Source organism: Lithobates pipiens, unplaced genomic scaffold, assembly GCF_037356315.1.
Source record: "Lithobates pipiens isolate NorthernLeopardFrog02 unplaced genomic scaffold, aLitPip1_a1.2 Scaffold_22, whole genome shotgun sequence".
NCBI lineage: Eukaryota > Metazoa > Chordata > Amphibia > Anura > Ranidae > Lithobates > Lithobates pipiens.
In genome coordinates this window covers 109,522,816-109,545,792 of record NW_027507784.1, presented here as the reverse complement: position 1 = coordinate 109,545,792, position 22,977 = coordinate 109,522,816, and the positions used below count along the sequence as shown (strand labels likewise).

Below are 22,977 nucleotides of genomic sequence, written 5' to 3'. Positions count from 1 at the left end.
TGGAATCATTATATCCCCATCCGTTCCACTTCAGAAGCTCCTGCCTGTGTAGAAAATCAGAATTTTAGTCCTTCAGATATCGACTGTGTTTAAATTCAATAAAGAAAAATGGGGAAGGAATCCCCTATTAAAACATTAATAACATGCAAAAATTAATTGGAATGAGTAATTGTATGAGGTTTCCAGTGCGAATAATTATTTTTATTTTTTACTTTATAAGACATGCAGCAATCTAGTTAGGATATTTAGGATAGCTCTAAAGACAAATAGATCAGAGCAAAGGTAATATTAGCGGGTTCACCTGCATAGATCTAATGGGCATCAAAATCACACTCAGGGTAAAACTAGAAGGTAGCCAAAATAGAGTTTTAGAAAATATAAAGGAAAATGTATCTAAAACTCAGAAAGTGTTCTATGGAAGATAGATATTATTATATATTTTTTTTAATTAAATGAAGTATATACCCTGGATTGATTAATTAAGAGAATACAGGGGCTGCCCTCTAAAGTAGGCTGTGACTTGCACCCTCAGGTCACTAGAAAAATTAGCTATTTAGATAAAGAACTAGAAGGATATTCTAAAAAATAAGCCTGTTGATGGGGCTTGGGAAAATTACTTTTTTTTTTTAAATAAAAGTTTATTATTTGCATCTACAGTAAAAACAATATCAAGATAAAAAAAAAAAAACACACACACACACACAAACCAGTGTAAATAATGAATTGCTAGATAGATGCATAGTTAATTATATATTTTGCCAGGTTTTTTTTTCTTATAATCTCCACTTTTTCAGAGAGCAGACCATCACTGCATAAAAATTACTTGAATTAGGAAGGTCCAACACTGTCCCCTGCATTGATGCTGCAGAAGTTTACCATTATCATACTCAGAAAGTATTAACTAACTAGATCACTTTGGTAAAACATTGATTCAGACACAGAGCGGCCTGATGATCGTGCTCCTTGCTTAGTTAGAGTGTACATTCATTTTTCAAACTATAGATAAAGATATAGAGATGCCGTATCTTCTTAATTATAGATCTTATAATTATTAATACATATAATGAAAGTTAACAAACATGGCAAACCGGATTCAAGTTCCAGAATAATGTTTGAAAATGCAAATTGGGCCATTCATACCATGGGCAACATAATACCAACATAATGTATAAAAACATATTTTGAGGTTCAAACAAGAGCACAAGCAATTATTTCATTACTTTGGACCTTGTAATTTATTGTGCATCTCAAGAATATTTTTTAATAAGCACCTTTTTAACAATTTTTACATTTTCAAAAATTTCAATTGCTTTATAATCATTTTTATTTATACAAAAGAAGAAAAAAAAATTATAGAAGTAGATATTTGAAATGACAATTTTCTCCAACTTTTTTTTTAACCCTCAGTGGGCATACTGTGGGGGGGGGGGGGGGGGGGGGGGGGTTACTCCATGAGAAAATCATTCACATCTATTGCTTTCAATAGAAATATGTATGTTTCTACTGGACATGCACTTATTCATGATACTGTTACACCTACCATAAAATACAATTCTACCACATATACATTTTAAAGTCCAACCCCAGGCAAAATATTAACCCACCTCCCTCCGCCTACTAACTGATCACTGGTTTATAAAAAAAATAAAGTATGCACACACACACAATATATATATATATATATATATATATATATATATATATATATATATATATATATATATATATATATATTATACACACACACACACACACACACATATGGCTATTGGTTGTGAAGCGGTGGTGTTCTCCCAGGACCAAGAAGAGGTGTGATGTTAGTGCAAAGGACTGTAGGGAACCAGTAGGCACAGGTGTACCTGCACTACCGCATCAGTAGTCCCTGCACCCAGGAGGATCCCAGGCAAGGGACATAAAACATTTTAATTAAAAATAACTTATTTCACAATGTAGGGGGAAAAAAAAAACAACCCCCCCCCCACCACACACACGATGGGTTAGAGGGGATGGATGTAATAGGGGCGATGGTGGATAGGTGGGGGTTAATATTTGCATGCAGATTGGCTTTAAGGAATTGTTAAAGAAATGGGCTTTCCTTTAAAAACAAAAAAACAAACATAAACATAAAGGGGATTAAAGAGTACAAACAATATGCGTAACATCCTCGGTTTTTAGATTTTGTGTCAAAATATCTGACCGATCTCCTTTATAGTAACCTAAATATGAAGAATAAAAAAATTCCATGAGACTGAAATGAAAGAGAAACAAGCAGCAGGCAATTAGACAAAACCAGAAAACCAACTCCAGTACAATAAATACAGGCTTGTGGACAGATCTTCGCAGCACTGGTGCGTCTGTGCTTTTACTGGTGTGAAATGCAGGTCACACAGACTCTGCCAGGTTTGGACACCAGGTGGCAGTATAATCACACCCCAATCCCTCATCAGACAGCTGGGGCTGGATTTCCTCTTCTTTCAACACATGTTAACCGAGTGACGGGAGTATTACAGATGTTGTAAATGCTTCAACCCCTATGTGGATTACACATGTGTCTTAGCAAAGACAAATGTGCTGCTGACTGCAAAATTTTGTATGACATGCATCTTACCAATAGCTCAGTGCACACATGTGCGATTTAAACTCACTTAAGTAGTTTGTAAAGTAGTATAATTTGCTCGGCATTGGGCTGAACGACCCCCCCGGATAATGCAGCCCATCAGATCAGTCTGTGCTTTGTGCCTTTGAGGCTTCGAGCGCCCCTGAATGCATAGATTGTATTTGCCAGAATTCTATAGATGAATGTCATTGGTTTCATTTTACCAGTAAGATTTTTCCAATCCCTCATTAAAAAAATGCTGATACTTATAAGTATGTATGCATGTCTGTCAATACAGTTGCATCAGACTCTGAGCACCATGTCCGATATATCAGACGGCCTTTTTCCATAAAAGAAAAAAAATTGCGTTTATTTTAACAAGGTAGGTCATCAGGTCTTTCCTCGGCCCTCCCTATCTGTTCAGACTTGGGACTGGCCTGCAGAATGTGACAACACACGGACTGAATGAGACAATTGTCCCGCACACGCGATCGGATTTTCTATCAGTAAAATCTTGGATGGTTTTTCCGACGGCATTCCGCTCAAGCTTGGCTCGCATACACACGTCACACAAAAGTTCGTTGAACTTTCCACCGTCAAGAACGCGGCGACATACACTACGAAGAGCTGAGAAAATGAAGTTCAATGCTTCCGAGCATGCGTAGGAATTTTTGCACGGCGGAATTGCTACAGACGATTGGAATTTCCGATTGGAACTTTTTCCAACCGAAAAATTGAGAACCTGCTCTCAATCTTTTGCTGGCTGGAATTTGGCCAGCAAAAGTCCGATGGAGCATACACACGGTCACATTTTCCGACCAAAAGCTCTCATCTGTCTTTTGCTGGTTGAATTTCCGATCGCGCGTACGCGGCAAATCACCCGATTCCCCCCATCCATGGTGAACAGTGTGGATGGATGAACCTGCAGTTTCCAAATACTGTATTCTGACAGCCACTTCTCCAGCAGATGCCTGAATTCCCAACTAAAGACTGCACCCAATTGCATAAAGTTGCTACTTGGCTGAGATTTTTACACCCGGCTCCTTTGACCAGAAGATTTTTTTTTTGATTCTGGTGGTGTAGTCAGGGCCATCCACAGAAAAAACAAAAAAACAAAAAACCCATTGGCTGATTCTGCAGGAATAAATCTATGTATGGACAGTTTTAGACAGGAGCCCATTAACCAACCAGCACGTCTTTAAAGCATGGGAGGAACCTGGGAAACTCTCACAAGGAGAACATGCAAACTCCATGCAGATAATATCCTGGCCTCAGTGTTGTAAAGCAGAGAGGTTAACCACCAAGACACTGTGCTGCCCACTTTAAATAGGAGCTCCAGTCTCCCCTAAAAAAAAATTATATCAGCAGGTTCCAATACTGCAGCTGCTGACTTTTATTAAAAAGACACTTACCCGTTTAGGGATCCAGTGATCTCACTTGAGCCGATTCTGCAATCAGCTTCGGATCCAGGCGACAGCCTATTAGGTAAGGGAGACCGGCATTGAAACCTTGGGGCTTCACACTGTGCATGCGCACGCCATGTGAATGGTGCCACAGTCTTCTGGGACCTGTGAAGCATCCTAGAAGGCTACAGGGGAAGGGGGAGGGCAAACTTATGCTCAGATCGCTGCAGTGATCTGACCCGAAATGAGAGGGGGTACCTGTCAAAACCCCAAAAATGTGCACAACGTGGCAGTGTGGGGGGGGGGGGGTGGCGGGGATGAAAACAACTAAAACTTCCCTTTTGGGTGAAGTCCCACTTTATTATAAACCATGTAAATACCGGACTTTGCGGCTACCCTTAGAACTTATTACCCCTTGAAAAGCAATCTGCAGTGGATCGTTTTTTAGAGCCATTTGATTGGTGGTGAGGAGGCGATAGGCAGTAGGGTTGCCTCCCGACTGCCTGTTTTAGCCCTGCAAATACTGCACCACAAACAAGTGCGTTACATACAATTGTGGTGTAGCCCTATTCGCTTGAATGGGGTCATGTTTGGCTGTGGTATTGGCCACGACAGGGAGGCCAATTATTTCTACAGCATATTTAAAGTCCCATAGGACTGGCTTTGCAGCTTAAAGGGAAGGGGAGGCGTGAAAATACAGCTCAATTGCCTGTTTTTACTGCCACCCAAAACCACAAGTGTAAACGAGCCCTAAATGAGTCTCTCCCCAATTTTTTACATGGGAAGAATAGGAAATATATTCTTTTATTTTATTTTTTACTGCAGCTGACCAGCTACAGGAGTCCGATTGATTCATAAACTGTCCTGGGGTCATTTTTATAGCATGCAATGCTGCTACACAGAGGGGGAGGGTTGTGCCAGAGCCCACTAGGTGAATTCCAAGGCTGCTGATAACAAAGCAGACGACCACTGAAGTTCATCCTTTGTCTCATGTCAGGTTAATTTGACATATATTGACATGCAATAGGGTGGCCAATTTCATATCATTAGGAAAGACGCTATACTCTGTAATTTGTCTCATTAGTCTACAAGCTATGTCTGCATATGTACAATCTTGATTTGTGAGATGACGGAATTCTCAGCTCCGGAGATCCGTCCTGATGGGCTGCCAGTTCCAAAGCCATTATTACATGAGGTGGGACATTAAAACAATGTGATGTATCTTCTAAGAGAACTAAAGCATGACTGCAGTATTTCGACAAGTCCAGCTTGCGACTTTCAAGAACACTGGCTCCTTTGATTGCTGCTAGCAAAGATCTATTCTAAGCAACGCACATTCTTAAAAAGGATAGATCGCAAAGCGGAGAACTGAAAAAGCACAGGGAGCAGTAAGAGATCGATCGAGGTCAACCAAGGTACTGAACCTCTGTATGAACCATCCTGCATAATCAGCAGCTCGAAGATTGGGGGAATAGAGGATATAAGGCACACCCATCGCTGCAGCCATAGGCTGCTTCCACACACCACATTATAAGCTCTAGGCTTTAAGGCCGCAGCTGCAAACTGGAATTATGACTCGAGCACATTAAAAATAAATAATTTCTATGCCAATTGTAAATACAGCTCACTGTGCGTCGTCACAAAGGAAAGCCCCTCCCGTCAAATGGTTTCCAAATGGTTAAGAAAAAAAAAATCCATAAACACTACACACTGTTGGCCACTAAGTGGCAGTGTTACTCCATTCTACACCACATCCTTTGCCGCACTATTCTTCTTAGTAGAACCCACCCACAGACTCTTCATTGTTCAATCACACCAAACAGATATTACAATGAAAGGGAGGCATTGGTCCTAGCTCAAATATTCTTCAACACAAGGGAGGGTGACATTTATACGTTACAGCAACAACGTGCTTTAAGATTCTGCTTAGTTCACAAGAATTTTTTTTTTTATAATATATATATAATATCTGTGTGTATATATATATATATATATATATATGTGTGTGTGTGTATATATGTGTGTGTATATGTGTGTGTGTGTGTATGTGTGTGTGTGTGTATATATATATATATATATATATATATATATATATATATATGTGTGTGTGTGTGTGTGTGTGTGTGTGTGTGTGTGTGTGTGTGTGTGTGTGTGTGTGTGTGTGTGTGTGTGTGTGTGTGTGTGTGTGTGTATAATATGTGTGAAGAATGCCGTCTGTTGGCGCCAGATTTTTTTTTTTTTTGCTGTTGTAAAATTGTTCATGGCCACATTGGGGCTGATCTACAAAAATCCAGAACTGTGGCCGACACCAAAAAAAAAAAAAATGTGCTGACAGGCAACACCTGATTGGCTGGAGAGGAGCTCTAGTGTTGGCAAATTGTCCTTATGATGGCATGCTGGATAAGTAGTAGCCAAAACAAAGAACACATGCACTGGAATTTTGGGCAACAGGCTAATAAAAGCATCAGCAAATAGATTTACATTTATGGGTTACAAAGCATGTCACTTGCACTGCCACACTGTCGTGCCATTTATTATGAATAAATAAAACCCAAAGCACATGGCAACGCACTACAAAAGTTTTTTGGCGGGTCCAAAAATTGGGACATTTATCTGCATAGGAAGTCCATTAAATTTCAACAGGCTGCTTAAGGGTTCATGTACACGGGACATTTCTTACAACCTCTCCTGAGCAATTTAAATTGACAGATAGTAACCAACGTTTAAAACGTCTGTTTTCCTGCGTTTAGAAGCGTTTTTTCAAAATACCCAGAAAATGAAAAATGGCTGTAAACGAAATGCGGGTTACCGTGTGTGTGTGTGTAATATATTATATATATATATATAACACACATATACATACACACACACATATATACATATATACATACATACATACACACACACCCCTGAGAGGAGAGGAGATGCAGATCGGGAGTTCCTAATAGTTAGAACACACATTAGGGAATACAGTTGATCGCACACTGGTGTTAACCCCTTCCCTGCCAGTGACATTTATACAGTAAATCAATGCATTTTTATAGCAGTGATCGCTGTATACTGGTCAGTCGTCTCAAAAACGTGTCTGCCATAATGTTACAGTCTCGATAAAAATTGCAGATAGCCGCCATTACTAGTATTACATATTTTTTTTGAAAAAAGCCATAAATGTATCCGTCATTTGTAGATGCTATAACTTTTGCACAAACAATCAGAAAATCGTATGAAAAATACAGATTTCGGAGCGACCATACAATAATCTTATCGTTAGTACAGAGCTTTCGAGAGCCGATCAGGACAGTTCATCTGTTAATCGCACATGCACGTAAAAAAAACAAAAAAAAAAAAAATTGATTTTCGTTTAATCAGTACAGCAGTCATTCGAAAATGCAATACAAAATGCATTACAACACATAACATCACTTCCGAATTTTTATTCTGTCGTATGCGATTTTTCGCCACTTTAGTAAACTCAGATTCAAACTGAGATTAGAATGTTTAAAAAAAAAAAAAAAAAAAGGAGAAGAGTACACGCTAGGTTTGTAAATTGAGTTTTTCTTAAGACTATAGTTTGGTCTTGGGGTTAATTTCACAAAATTGTGATTCTGGCATCAGTTTGGCTGGGCTGTACTATGTTCTGCCTGGTCATAGATGCATGTATCATCTCTGACAGACATTGGAACACAATGTGGTTGGACGCATTGGGTACTAATCTCTCTCTCGGAGCCAATCAGTGGGTGCGTTGTCTCGCTGTGTATTCCGGGAAAGGGTACTTAACCACTTGCAGACCGGACCATTTTGCGATTCTGCACTGCGTCGCTTTAACTGACAATTGCGCGGTCGTGCGACGTGGCTCCCAAACAAAATTGACGTCCTTTTCTTCCCACAAATAGAGCTTTCTTTTGGTGGTATTTGATCACCCCTGCGGTTTTTATTTTTTGCGCTATAAACAAAAATAGAGCGACGATTTTGAAAAAAACGCATTATTTTTTACTTTTTGTGATAATAAATATCCCCCAAAAATATATAAAAAAATATTTTTTTCCCTCAGTTTAGGCCGATACGTATTCTTCTACATATTTTGGTATAAAAAAAAAAAAAAAAATTAAAAAAAAATCGCAATAAGCGATTATTGATTGGTTTGCGCAAAAGTTATAGCATTTACAAAATAGGGATAGTTTTATAGCATTTTTTTTAAATAATTTTTTATTATTTTTTTTTTTACTAGTAATGGCGGCGATCTGGGATTTTTATTGTGACTGCGACATTGTGGGGGACCTATCTGACATTTTTGACACATTTTTGGGACCATTGTCATTTATACAGTAATCACTGCTTTATAAATGCACTGATTCCTGTGTAAATGACACTGGCAGTGAAAGGGTTAACCAGTGGGTGGCAGTGTAGGGGTTAAGTGTTCCTAGGGGTGTGTTACTAACTGTGGGGGGGTTGGGCTTTCATTTAGTGTACACTGATCTCTGCTCCAATCACATGGAGCAGAGATCAGCGTCACTAGTTGCTAGGCAGAATGGAGAAATGTTGTTTATACAGCATTTCCTCCATTCGGCCGCTCCGTGAGACGATCGCGGGGATGCCCGCGGCGATCGAGTCCGCGGGTCCCGCGACCGGACTCACGGGGGTCCCGACCAGCGCGGGAGCGCGCCGCCGGCGGCGCACTCCCGACGGCATCGAATATTGGATGTACCTGTACGCCAATATGCCTGCCCGTGCCATTCTGTCGACGTTAATCGTCGTGCGCTGGTCGGGAAGTGGTTAAGTCCAGAAGTATGTTGACTCCATGGTCCTGGTCCTCCTGACCAGCCCCCAGAAGCCCTCTTGGCCTGGGGTGCGGATCCATCCATTTCCGAGTCTCTCAAGACTGGCCAGTTCGAGGCGCAGTAACCGGAAGGAGAATTTCAAGGTGGTCTGGTGCCTTCTTGGGTTTGGAGAAGCCCAGCAACTCAAAACTCAACCAGGGGAGGACTCTTTAGAAGGCGGCCATGCACGAGGCTGGCTGCTCAGTAAGAGCCTGGAAGCTAAGCTGAAAGGACACCAAGTAAATCCGCATTCTTATTGTATCGCCAGACCGGCTGCAAGATTCTGGTACCGTAAAAAAAAGTTCCCAAATTCATCCTATTGCAACTAAGTTCCTGTGAGAGACTCTGTTCATCTAACGTTTTTACAACAAAGTCTGTGGCAGAGACTTTGCTTAGTTTGAATCACTTGTCGGCTGCTAAATGCATGAACCAGGATTTATCCGACAGCTGAAGTATCCAGTTGCCAGTGGCTATTTCCTGGATCATCTAGAGAGAGACATTTCAAGTGTCAGCAGTTTTCCAAACAAGTGCCTGAGCTTTCCTACCCATACCCTCTATTCCCAACTTAGAGACTGTTTTGTTAAAAGTTTTATGCAAATTAAAATTACTCAAAATGGAATTTTAAAGCGGAGGTCCACCCTAAAGTGGACCTTCCGCTCATTGGAACCCTCCCCCCCTGCAGCACCACAATTGGCACCTTTCAGGGGGGAGGGGGGGTGCAGATACCTGTACAGTACAGGTATCTGCACCCACTTCTGGCGTAGATTCTGCAGAAGGTACGCCCCTTTCCGCAGAATCTACGCCCCTTTCCCGAAGGTCCCCCGCTGCCTGCTGGGAAACACACGGATCCCAGAGACAGCGGGGACCATCCTTATTGCGCAGCGCGACTCGCACATGCGCAGTAGGGAACCGGAAAATGAAGCCGAAAGGCTCCACTTCCTGATTCCCATACCCAAGATGGCAGCGGCAGCACCCAAGAGACGATCGAGAGATAGGCTTCGGGTGCCGACATCGCGGGCGTGCTGGGCGGGCAAGTGTCATTATTTTAAAAGTCAGCAGCTGCAGTATTTGTAGCTGCTGGCTTTAAAAAAAAAAAAAAAAAAAAAAACGGCGGACTCCCGCTTTAAGTGTCGGTCTCTGCAGTTATTGGGCCATCAACCTCGTGAACCCCTAGACAAGAACAACGAGGTGGAGAAGGTAAACGGTAAGCCCAGCAAAACCAGACGTTCCTTCGGGGGTCAGTGCTACACGGACTACTATGTTACAGCAGGTGAAATAGTTCAGGTGTATACATTTTAATTCTATTTCAGCGGTTTGGCCAATGTTGTGTTTTGGACTGCATTCTCAGTAAAAAAGGATTTCTCATGAATCAGTAACTTACCATCCCTAAAAGAGTATATCAATGAAGCCAGACAATGATATTAAAGCGGTAGTAAACCCGCATTTTTTTTTTTTTTTTTAAAACCTGCAAAGCAAAAGGCATAATGAGCTAGTATGCACCGCATACTAGCTCATTATGAAATACTTACCTTAGAACGAGGCCCCGACATCTCGCCCGATCCACGCCGAGGAAGCCGACATGCTCCCTCGGCGTCTCTTCCGGGTATCGCGGCTCCGGCGCTGTGAGTGGCCGGAGCCGCGATATCGTCACTCCCGCGCATGCGCGCGGGAGATTTAAATCCGGCCGGACGAGCGCTGCCGGATTTTCGCGGAGAGAACCCCCTTGTGCGCATGCGCCGCTGCAGTCAGCGGCGCATACCGAGGGGAATATCTCCTAAACCGTACAGGTTTAGGAGATATTTTTTTTACCTACAGGTAAGCCTTATTATAGGCTTTCCTGTAGGTAAAAGTTAAAAAAGTGGGTTTACTTCCACTTTAACCTTCCCTTTGCCGGCATTGCCCATTGAAACCTGGCTTACAAAACTGTACAATGAGCTTACAATTTCAATACAGAAGTAACACAGAACATATGGGAACCTAGGTTTCTGAAAACATTATACCGATTGCAGCACGAGGTGTCCTCACATTGGTCTAAAATAAAAGTATATAATCAAGAATTTATACTTTATACTAAAATTTGTTGTGCTTGTTTGTTGTAATATATTAATACATGGATCGTCTTCAACCGCCTAATAAACGTTATTTTGACATAGAGCTGCTCGATTCTGGCTAAATATTATATATATATATATATATATATATATATATATATATATATATATATATATATATATATATATATATATATATATATATATATATATATATATATATATAATTTTGCTTGGGGGTTCCAAGTAATTGTCTAGCAAAAAATACTGATTTTAACTTTGTAAAAACAAGTGTCAAAACCACTCTAAGTGGTTAAACTTCCAGACGATTTTTCATTCCTTTGATCCAATAATGAAGTTGCAATGTTTCTAGTTATCTACCAGCAGACAAGGTTATGAAAAACTGACGTTTTTTTTTCTTTGACAGTGAGCAGAGAACTCTCTATACTTGTTACATGAATGAATCGGAAATTCTGCAGAGAGATCGTGAGGAGGAGGAGGGAGGGGGGGGGGGGGTGTTGAATCGTGATCACAATTTTTTTTGTTAACGATTAAGTCGTCCAGCTCTATTTTCACTGTCTATTTATCATGGCAGACTAAATATTACAGTAAAGCTTTCTAAGTTGGTTATTAGGACATTCCGTTCATATCTGGACATTTGGTCACTTCACTGCCTGTCAAGATAAAATAATGCAGCGTACACACAATCGGACTTTGACAGCAAAGGTCAGACGGTCGAATTGTCCGATGGATTCGTTCTGTGTGGGCTCCATCGGACCTTTGCTGTCCAAAAATCTGACAGACTTTAGAAATAGAACAGGTTTCAAATTTTTCCACCGGACCCAGTTCCTATGGAGAAATCCGTTCGTCTGTATGCTAGTCCGAGGGACGAAAACTGACACTAGGGCAGCTATTAGCTACTGGCTATGAACTTCCTTATTCTAGTCCGGTCGTACATCATCACGTTTGAATCCGTTGGACTTTGGTGTGATTGTGTGTGGCCAAGTCCATTTATTTGGAAAGTCCGTCGGGAACTCCGCCGAAAGTCCATCGGGAAGACCGTCGGACCTAGTCGGAAAGTCCGGTCATGGGTACGCAGCATTAAATCAATAGCAGCCTGCAAACAAAACCTTTTCAGAACTAAATATTAAAATTTTTAATGAACAATGAATTTGCAATACAAAACACACAAACACACACACACACACGTCAGGATAAAGCAATGATGTGCAAAGGGCAACCACTTGCATGTTGCCTTGTGTGCATCAGAGTAACTGGGGCCTTAGAGCTCTTGCTTTGTACTTTCATTTGAGAACAGAAGGCTGGCTGGGTGGCAAGTCACTGCTGGGAAGGGGAAGCAAGCTGAGCAACTTCATTCTGCTAGAGGTGGCTTTAAGGGTGTACAAAAGCATACATATCAAGTATGGTAGCAACACAACTCCCCAGTTGATCACATTCCTCTCAACATAAACTTAAAGTGTCAAACATTTGTTTCCCTAGAGCAGCGATTCTCAACCAGGGTTCTGTGGAACCCTAGGGTTCCTCCAGAGGTTGCTAGGGGTTCCTTCAGCATTGGGAAATTTCTTCCTCTCAGATAAGTTCCCACTGACACCATTGATCTTTTTAGCCATCTGTAAGGAGGTAATGCTTTCCAATGACCACAAGTGTAAGGACCATTCTTCCCACTGACCATCACACTAATGTATCATGAGTTGTAGATTTATCATTTTTAGCTGGGGTTCCCCGAGACCAGAGAAATATTTCAAGGGTTCCTCTGTGTTGAAAAGGTTTAGAAAGGCTGCCCTAGAGACTGGCCATACAGGATCATAGTCACATGTCAGGGCTCATTCAAACCTTACTGTTTATATCACATTTAAAAAAGTTAAATACTACTTTCCAACATTAGTTCTGAACTTTCCTCCTGCTAGTTGGAGGTCATGTCTATGTGTTCTTGATCTTAGCTTCAGATTGAAAATACTGCAGGGCTTGACCAATTTGCTTAGAACCTAGGTGCCAGCTAAAAAAAAAAAAAAAAAGTTAGGAGCCAGTTTTTTAAATAAGCTGCACAGCGCCCAGAACTGCATGTCTGGGGCATCAGGCAATAAGAATTGCTCACGTGAAAAAAGACCGAAAAGTAAAAACAAAGTGCCACTGATGGGCACTGATTAGGTGGCACTCACTGATAGGGGACACGGATGAGGCGGCTCTGATGAGGCGGCTCTGATGAGGCGGCTCTGATGAGGCGGCTCTGATGAGGCGGCTCTGATGAGGCGGCTCTGATGAGGCGGCTCTGATGAGGCGGCTCTGATGAGGCGGCTCTGATGAGGCGGCTCTGAAAGACTGCACTCCCCATCCACTCAGCGGCAGTATGGAAAAGGCGACCGATCAAGCTCAGCTGTCAACCTGGGAAGATGTCAGAGGTGGGTCGGCAGGCAGGCAGTGAGAGAAAGCCGCGCTCAACACAGCACTGTCCACCAGAGGGCGATGGCTCGCATATAGGAGCGTGTATCCCGCTCCAGCAGGCTGCAAATCCAGGGTCTGAATTAGGGGCCACCCCGACGCTAATGGGCCACATGAGAGGATCCTGATCACTGCTGCGGTTGTTACCCAGGCGCCAGGACACCATTTAAAATAGTCATTGCGACCTGGGATTGGTCGAGCCCTGAAATACCGCCTTCCTGAACCTTATTCACACTCTTAAAAAGGAGTAGAGCCAAAGCTCATTTGGCTATACATCTCCTGTGCCCCATTTTCAGCAGGCAGGGTGAAGGCTGACATCACAGAGCTGGTCCAGGCTCAGGCAAGATCATGACAATGAAGTCAGGATCCACCCACATGCCTGGACCAGCACCTGGCTCAAACTCTGTGAGCTGCTCACAGCCTGAGCTGACCACTCCTGCCCCCTCAACAGCCCAGCACTCCAGTGAGTGAGGGGGTCAGAGCAGACAGCAGTGGCTGATAGTTACCAGCTCTCTGCTCAGGGAGCCCTGAGAACTGAGCAATCAGTGGTTTTTGATCGCTCGGCTCTCAGTTTTAGAGCTAGCAGGGGACCGATGCTGCATCTACCTAGGTAAGTAGGAGTCTGGGAGAAAAAAAAAAAACCCACACACAACCCATACTTCTCTTTTAATGCATTTAAATATTTTGAATTTACTCACATCCAGGGCCTTATACAGTCATAGACAAAATACCCCCTCCCCACTTGTTACTCAAGAGAGAGCCATAGAGTGAAGGATGTGGTCCATTTTATTTTGGCTGATTGTACCATATTGCCATATGATTACAAAGAAAATTCTTTCTACACCCGCAATCAGGTAAATGTGTATAAACAATTGCTTGGTAAGCATATGGCAATATGGTACAATCTAAAGAGCGGCAACAACCAGATTTGCCAGGAGTGAGCCAGGTGGATGTTTTAGTAATAGGTGGAAGCTTCATATGCATCAGGGTGACTTTCAAGCAATGTCCCTTCCGATAACTCACAATATGGGGGGGGTGGGGTTGGGGGAGATAGCTAATGTCTTTGATTGCGGGAAATGGTCAGCCACTATGAATAGAGGTAGAGCACATCCTTCACTATATGGCTGGCTTTCTCCTGAGTAAATATGTCGGGAAAAGGGGGCATTTGTCCCAAAAAAATTATAAAGCTCTAAACATGAGTACCAGATGCTACAGTGTTTAGCCGCAGCGTATTAAAGCTGGTCATAGACCGACAGGCTGAACTCCCACGTGCGCCAAGATGCCAAAATTGCATGTACGGGGTCTATATACCTCATGTACAAGGGTTCTAATGCGAGTAGCAAGTTGAACATTCAATCACACAACAAACATGCACGAGAAGGGGGAATAAGGAAGAAGCAAGATGTCCCTTGTACAAGGGGCCTTACGCGGTTTTATATTTTTTGCTACAATAAAAGATACTTTGATTGGACAAGGGTTCTAAGGTGCAGTGATGGAAGCATATTGCAGGTGTATAAGCAGACTACAGATAAGTAGCGAAAAAATCAATTTGCACCCCAATTAGCGCTTCTTGCAGCATTTTTAATAATCATAGCGTTGACTGCATACAGTGATGTCTCCAACCCAAAACCAGTGTGCCTTGAAACGTTTCACCACTCCTGGCTTGCTCACAAGGATAAGCAAAGCCAAGAGTGGTGAAATGCATCAAAGAAGGCTGGTTTTGGGTTGGAGACAACACTGCGCAGTCATCATACGACTTATTGGGGTACAGCTGATTTTTTTTTTCCTTTTTTCAATGTAGAGTGGAGACAGACTGATGGCTGGCACCCAAGGGTTGCTCATGTGAGGTCAGTCTTGAGGAGAGCCAAGGATCTGTGAGCACACTACAGGTGCTCAGATTACCTGTCCAGACATCCTTTGGCAAGCTGATCTCAGGAAAAGGATATATTGCCTGAACTGACTGAGCCCAAGTCCATTGCTGAAGAAAAAAAAAAAAAAAAAGTGGATTCTTGGTGGTTTATTCTTAGGAGTGTTCCATCAGGTCTATGAACCCTTATAGAAATGTATGAAAAGTATATCGACATGGAAATTTATAGATAGGCAACTTCTATCCTCATATTGATTAGTGGTTCCAAATTATTAATAACTTATTAATAACTACTGCAGTAGGGAACAGACACAAAAAGATACACTCCACATCTTTACAAATAACTGCTCTGCTTTATTATGACACAATTGAAGGTTTTTATACACACGATTGCGTAGGTATCATATTAATATTACAATTGTACGTTTATGGTAACAAGGGGCGTAACTTAGGTAGACTAATTCTAATCAGGACTTAAAAGAATGCAAACATGTAATGAAGACCTTATTAGTGCTGTGTGCACAGTGAGGGCATTGTGCAATACATACAAAATAGAATACAATTATATATAGAAGTTACAAATTTCCTTTACAGTCTCCTCTCTTTTGATCCATATTTTGATCACTAACCATACCTGCCATCACCTTTAACCTAGAAACACTATTCTACTTGTCACTGGAATGATGCTAAACACACAACGAGAACAAAACTGAAATGGTGTGTCTGCTTAGGAAAGGCGTGTTGTCTACGGTAGGGGAGACAAGGGTGGGCTATCCTCTTTGCTTATGCAGGGAGGCAAGTTTAACAGATGCAGACGGGAAAGCAAGCCATAAACACATAATATACAAGACAATTCATTACAAGGCAAATGTATGTGCTGTGCGATTCCACCTCCCATGCAAATCAGTTCACACAGACAGACACCCGCCCTTGCTGCCTAGCTAGTCCCTCCACCCTTAAGGCTCCAGTCCGCTCTGCAGCCCCGAAGCTCTGAGACCTGATGCAGGCCTGCCTGAGGACGAAAGAGTTACGCAGAACCGGATGAAACTGGCAGTGACTGTTTTATCGAACGTGAACGCGGAAGGCAAATAAACTGAAAATTATAGAGCTGGGTTGAACTTGAGTTCATCGGAGAAATATTAAATACAACTGGCGCTGAATAGATTGAACATTTTCAAACTGCTGCGTGGCTGGGGATGGCTGTTTTTTATAAGGTTTAATGTTCTGGAACAGTTCTGCAGCAAGACTATTTTTTTTTTTCCCCCTCTACAGTATGACGGACTTACAGGGCATGGAAAGAATAGCGGGTGGGGGCAGGGGACCGGAGAGTCACAATTCTTGATAAACCAATAATGCTTTTGTCCTTTTCTCTGACCGGTTGTAAAACAGGACACATTTAACGCCTGGAAAGCAGCACGTCACTTAACAACATTACTCAGATCATGATGATCAGGATGCAAAATAAAATAGGTCATTTTTTTTTTTTTTTTTTTAGTCTGGGGAAAAAAAAAAAAAATAATAATATTTTTTATTGGACATTTATGTGCTTAAGAGGTCAATTCAGTAGGCTCATAAATTGGTAATGCGCAGTTAGCGATCATTCACCGCTGTTCAAGTGAATGGGCGTATTTAACGGTTATGGACAGATTAGTTTTTAGAGGTAAATGTTCAAATATTAATGTGCCATTTACAGCAAAAAACACATGTTGGTGTTTATATTTACTTTACTATCTGGCATCATAGCTTTTATTTAAATGCTATATAGGTTTCTACACTTAAACCATGATGGTTTTTTCCTGTTCTAGTTTAAAGTAGAATATCCCAAAATTCAAAGATTTTATTGCATATGAACAAGGGTCAATGGATGGGATGGGCCAAAAGGTGTATGAAAAGGGAAAAAAAAAAACAGACATACAAAAAGATTGATGCCAAGCAAAGATCCAATATCAATGGCGTAAGTAGTCCATCAATGTGCCATGAATTAAATTAATCTATACCCTAAAAAAAAAAAAAAATTCTGGGTTGAATATGGAAAGATCAGACCTCAGGTTGTACTGCTATCCGTCAATTCGAGTTTTTTTTGCCTCACCAAAGGGATAGGTCCGGGGAAATTGTCCACGCTGTCTTGCCATCATCAACCCAAAAACGTACCAAACTGTTCATACTCCACAGAAATGCTTTACTGGGGCCATAGAGTTTCAACCAGATTTTGCTGGTTTATAGGCACCCTCATACACAAGATATGGAGATGTAAAATTCTAGATATTAAGAAACCATAATTAAGACAATGAATGCATTTATTCATTACTTCATTACCACTGGAATCCAAAAGTAGGCATACTGGGCACTCTCCCTGAAAACCTGGTTCCCGAACTCTTACAGACACCAGTAATGAGATTACATTTCATAGCCCAGACATAATCACTACTGCGTGCTCCCCCATTTAACCAAATAGAGGGTCAAGGTTAAGCCTTTACTGGAAAGGGGAAACGTGTGCAGTATAGCAGCTCCCCCAAAAAGTTCCACAAACTCCGGGGAACACTGGTTGAATCCCCCTATACTAGCTCCTACGTACCATACTCTGGATTAGGTTGCTACATTAGTTACCCCACCTTGCATACCACTAAGTGTACACAGGACAAACTACATCAAATATTACTGGTATTTGCATCTACAATGTTCCATATGCTTTCAGCATTTTACACCATATAGAGACAGCATACTGTACAGGAAAGTGACTTTGTAACGGTATTATAATGACCAAATGGTCCAACCCCCCCCCCCTCCCCCCATTTACTACCAATATACCATGTGGAATATGCTAGTGTAATCTTTGCCAATACTGGATTTTAATATATATTTAATAGAACTATATTATTTTAATGATGCGTCCAGCTTATTGGGATCAAAGCATTTGTTTTTGGATACTACCTTGTTTACCAGGTTTTATCTGCGACTTGGCAGCCATTCTGGCAGAGGATTTTCCTCTTTGTCTGATGCAACAAATAACTACTTGTAATAAAAATTACAGGATGAAAAAAAAAAAAAAAAAAAAAAGGAAGCCCTCACTTTATATTCTGGGGACGTTTTACAAGACAGAATGTGGAAATCAGCAACAGGGAAATAGACAATAAAAAGCCGACAGAGGTTCTAGTATTCTGCTACTGAACTTAAAGATCGTGCTATAAAGGAATATAATCATTTTTTATGGAGTTTAGTTATTCTTTGGTTGTTTTCCCATTGTTTTGCCACATTTAAAGTCCCCCTCATATTTCCCCTGTTTTTGGGTCACAGCCATTCTTCCCATTTCTCCTTTGGAAATTTCCCCTTACTTCCCATCCTGGGGACAACCTTTTTAGCAGACAGGAAGCAAATTAACCTCCCCAATGGAGCCTTCCACTGCAGTAAAACCTAAGAAGAGTTCTAATCCTTCCCTACTCTAAAAACTTGGTGTAACACAATTGGGTTAGGACTCCAAATTGGGTGCCACAAAAAAAAAAAAAACAAAAAAAAAAAAAAAACAAACACACACACACACACACACACACACACACACACACACACACACACACACACAGCAAGATCACCAGTTTATATAGCATTGGTTAAGAGTTAGGCCCCTTTCATATGGGGTGGATCCGCTCAGCGGGAGACCGCTCTGTTGATCTCCGCTGAGCCAGCGGATTGCAGGTCCATCTCTGCTCAATGAGTAGGCAAGTACCTGTCAGAGCTCTGCTGATTTCTTTGGGGAGATTGAGCCGATCCACCAGACGGATGGCAAACGCATCACCAGATGTCTGTTTTGAGCGGATCGGATGGCAGATAGGCGTCAGCGGACACATCTCTGCTGACATCCACCTACCCATGGGAGTCAATAGGTGGCCTGCTTGGAGCCGCCAAAACAAAAACAAAACAAAAAAAAGCGGATCCGAGTGGGCCTATCATGTGAAAGGGGCCTTAGAGGAAGACACAGTTTAACATGATTATTACATTTAAAAAAAAAAAAAGGGGGGGGGGGGGGGGGGGAATAGTAATATAGTAATGTTGCTTTTTGAGGTCTGGAAGATGTATGCCAAGGTTTTCCTTGGTCCAACATCAGGGAGTAGGTCTATACATTTCTGACCTAAAACATTGGCTTATACAATATTTGAAAAATTAAACTGCATAAGTATTTTTACGCAGCAGGATGGAGAAATGTTGGATTGCAAGGGCTAGTTTACACTTGCTTCAAAACAAGGCTTCAGACAGGCTTTGGTAAAGCTCTCTGAATGCCAGTCAATGTCCCTGTCACTAAATAAAAATGATCAGCTTACATTTCGGTTTACACCTCGCTTTTGCTTCAAAAACAATACCCCATGTCGCTTTAGTGGTGCTTCAAAGCCTCCATAGATGTCTACGGTGAAGCTCGCCTGAAGCACCTGCTTGAGTGGCTTTAATTCAGCTTTAGCTTTGTTTCGTTTTGGAGAAATTGCAGGTATGAAATATCCACACACAGGGCATCTGCCAAGCTTCAACAAAGCTTCAAAAGAGCATCACCGAAGCACCACCAAAGCTTCATCGAAGCATGTTGAAGCAGTAGGCGCTTTAATGTTTGTAAAGGCGAAGTGTAAATGAGCCTTAGAAGATCGTGCAAATTCTGCTAATCAAAACCTGTTCATTTACAAACATTAGAGAGACAAATTACTACAGCTGCCATCCTAAAATCTGAGTTTTGGTCTGTCTTTACAGGAAGCTTGTTAAAAAAAAAAAAAAATAATAATAAAAAAAAAAAAGTCCGAGGCAGTCAGTCTGCCAAACCCTTTATTTAAAAAAAAAGGTATCATTACACTTTATGTTTTTATTATGTGCAATCGCAAAATTGCAGCTTTGTCGTCGTTTAAGTGAACCCGTCAAGCCACTAGGTGCCTGCTTTTAAAGCTTATCCATGGTCAAAAGTAAACTTGTATATTCAGGAGCACAATGTGTTACTTTAATCTTATGTTATGTTACTTTAATCTTATGTTATGTTACTTTAATCTTTAACATATTAGGCTCAAGGATTGAGTAATGTTTTCTATGCATTAAGGTAACAAGCCTTGGTGCAGCTTCCACCTCAGCCTCCCCTTATACTTACCTGAACTTCATCTGGACCCAGTGATTCATATGAGAGCAGTGGATCTCCTGGGTCTCTCTCCTCACTGGCTCACACAAAAGTGGGAGCCATTGGCTTCTGCTGCTGTCAAAGCTAGCCAGTGAGCCAATGAGGAAAGAATGGGGGAGCTGCGGCTCAGTTGCCTCCATAGCAAAGCGGTTGGCTGTGGGGGCACTCAACGGGAGGTAGTAGCCAGGAGCACCGAAGAGGGACCCGAGAAGAGGAGAATCTGGGCTGCTGTGTGTAAAGCCACTACACAGAGCAGGCAAGTAGAACAGGTTTATTTTTTATTTTTTTCTTTGTTAAAAAAAGGAAGAAGAAACAAGACTTTAATATCACTGTTCCATGCTCCCCCCCCCCCCCCCTACAAAAATGAAAAGTCAGCAGCTACACATACTGTAGCTGCTGACTTTTATTAATATTAGGACACTTGCCGGTTCTGGAATCCGGCAATTTCAGCACCCCAGCTGATGTTTCCATCGGCTGTCAGATGCTGCCGCCGCCGCCATTGTCAGTAAGGGTCCCTGTAGCGCATAGCGTGCTGCACTCTTTTACTGGCCTGGCAGCAGGAGGCGGCCAGACTTCTGACGTACATTGCTGCGGTGAGGTATGACGAAGTGGAGACAGGGTACCTGTCAACAGGTACCGTAACCCCCCAAAAGGTGCCAAATGTGGTCGGAATCAGATAAGTGAAGTTCCACTTTTGGGTGGAACTCCGTTTTAAGCATCACAGGTATCAGTAATAACTCATGAAAGGTAACCCGATAATATCTCCTCCAGGAAACGCCAAGTCTATAAAATGGCAAACCCCACATCAGACCTGTACTTTATTATAAAATACAACGAATGTGGTGGTAAGACACTGTACTCGTATCTTCCAATGATGATACTAAACCCATGTACCGCCATGAGATTTATCACCATAGTGTGAGTTCAGTATGAGAACTAGAGTGGTCATTCCAAGAACATCCTTAGGCTCCATGTACACTACAGCTCCAAAAGTTGATTTTAGGAGCTTTTGGCGTTTTTGGTTTTGCCAAAGCTCCTAAACTCAGCTCCATAAAAGTCTATGTGTCAATGTACACATATGCTTTAACCAGAGTTTAGGAGCAGCTGGGGTTAGGGGAGCTTCAACCTCCCTCAGGAGACCTCTTCTGAATGCAGAAGATTCATTCAGGGTAGGGTCGTTTTCCAGTGGCCGGAGGTCAAAGTAGTCTATATGTACATGAAGCCTCCTCACCATTCTATTGCATTTTGACAGGTCTTGCTGCTGTCAAAATACTATAATCATCGCTGCAGCTGCTAAGTAAATGAAAAATTTCAAACATTTCTATTCAACGAAAGTTGACCATTAGATCAACTTCTTTTGAGCAGGAAAAACCATAGATGGATCAAAATGTGGCCAGTCCCTGCTGAACCAAACTAATCTCAATTAATCTATGGGCAGTTTTACTTCTACTCTTCTAAAATACCCCATAAACCTTTAGATGACAGGAGAGTGTGCCAGGCTCTCTATGGAGTCAGCTCACACATCTCCAGGGCGACCGCAGAGTGAATTTCACAGAGGGTCCCTAACCCAAATTCAAGAAAAAAAAAAATTGGGGCCGATTCATCCCCGAAACAGAACAGGGACACGCCGGACCCCCTACTATGATCCGTAATATTTCAGGTGTGAACCCAGCCTTATAAAATTTAGAAAAATGCCTGCCTTACTTTACTTCTTTGCAACCTATAATTTTAAATTCCAGGCTAATGCCTGGTACATGCGCACACACACACACACACACACAAAATGAGATTATTGGACAAATGTTAGTTTTTTTATTGTATGCTAATCTCATATCAATTATGAAGAGGTTACTAAAGTTAAGAAAAATTCAGAAGTGATGTAATGTGTTGCATTGTATTTTCGGACAACTCTACTAATTAAAACAAAAATCGTACAATCTGGTATCGTATGAATTTTTTGTTTGCGTTTGTCCCTTCGAATAATATCTGATAAATTGGCCCTCGGAAGCGGTGTACTAGAGCTGCACGATTCTGGCCAAAATAAGAAATCATGATTTTTTTTTTGCTTAGAATAAACAGATCACCAGTCTCTCAAAATTCTCGCAATGTAAAATCTTTCACATTATACAAAAAGGGGGCAAATTTACTGGTTAGTTTTTTGTTTTTGTAATCCGTTAAAGTAATTTTTTCCAAAAAAAAATTGCATTTGAAAGGCCACTGCGCAAATACAATGTGACATAAAATATAGCAACAACTACCATTTTATTCTCTAGGGTGTCTACTAAAATATATGACCACTGGCTGGCCGGAGACCCAAAGAAAGCCGTAATCAGCTTTGATCGAGTCTCGGATGTAGTAACACAGAAGCAATGTGATAACATCACTTCTAGCTTACTGGAGTCTTAAAACCATTTAAAACGGTTGCCTTTAAGTGCAAAGGAGGGATTTGAGGTCTTTTAGCCCCCAGATCCCTCCATATGAATACCTGTCACGTGGTTATTACTGTCACAGGGGATGTTTACAGGAAAAGTGCAAAAAATAAAAAAAGCAAAAGTGTACGCCAGTCCTGAACACATACAAACCGCAATCATCCCACACATGTGAGGTATCAATGCGGATATCAGATCTTGGGCAGCAATTCTA

General features: G+C 41.6%; 1 protein-coding gene across 1 annotated transcript in view; it reads right to left on the bottom strand.

The window, feature by feature from the left end:
- The window catches only part of AGPS (alkylglycerone phosphate synthase), a 317,568-nt gene that overhangs the window by 242,533 nt on the left and 52,058 nt on the right, over positions 1 to 22,977 (bottom strand). The window contains exon 2 of the mRNA XM_077448089.1: positions 1 to 44. This exon is cut by the window's left edge and continues 46 nt beyond it. Within this exon, the coding sequence (XP_077304215.1) occupies positions 1 to 44 (44 nt within the window). The remainder of the gene's footprint in view (positions 45 to 22,977) is intronic.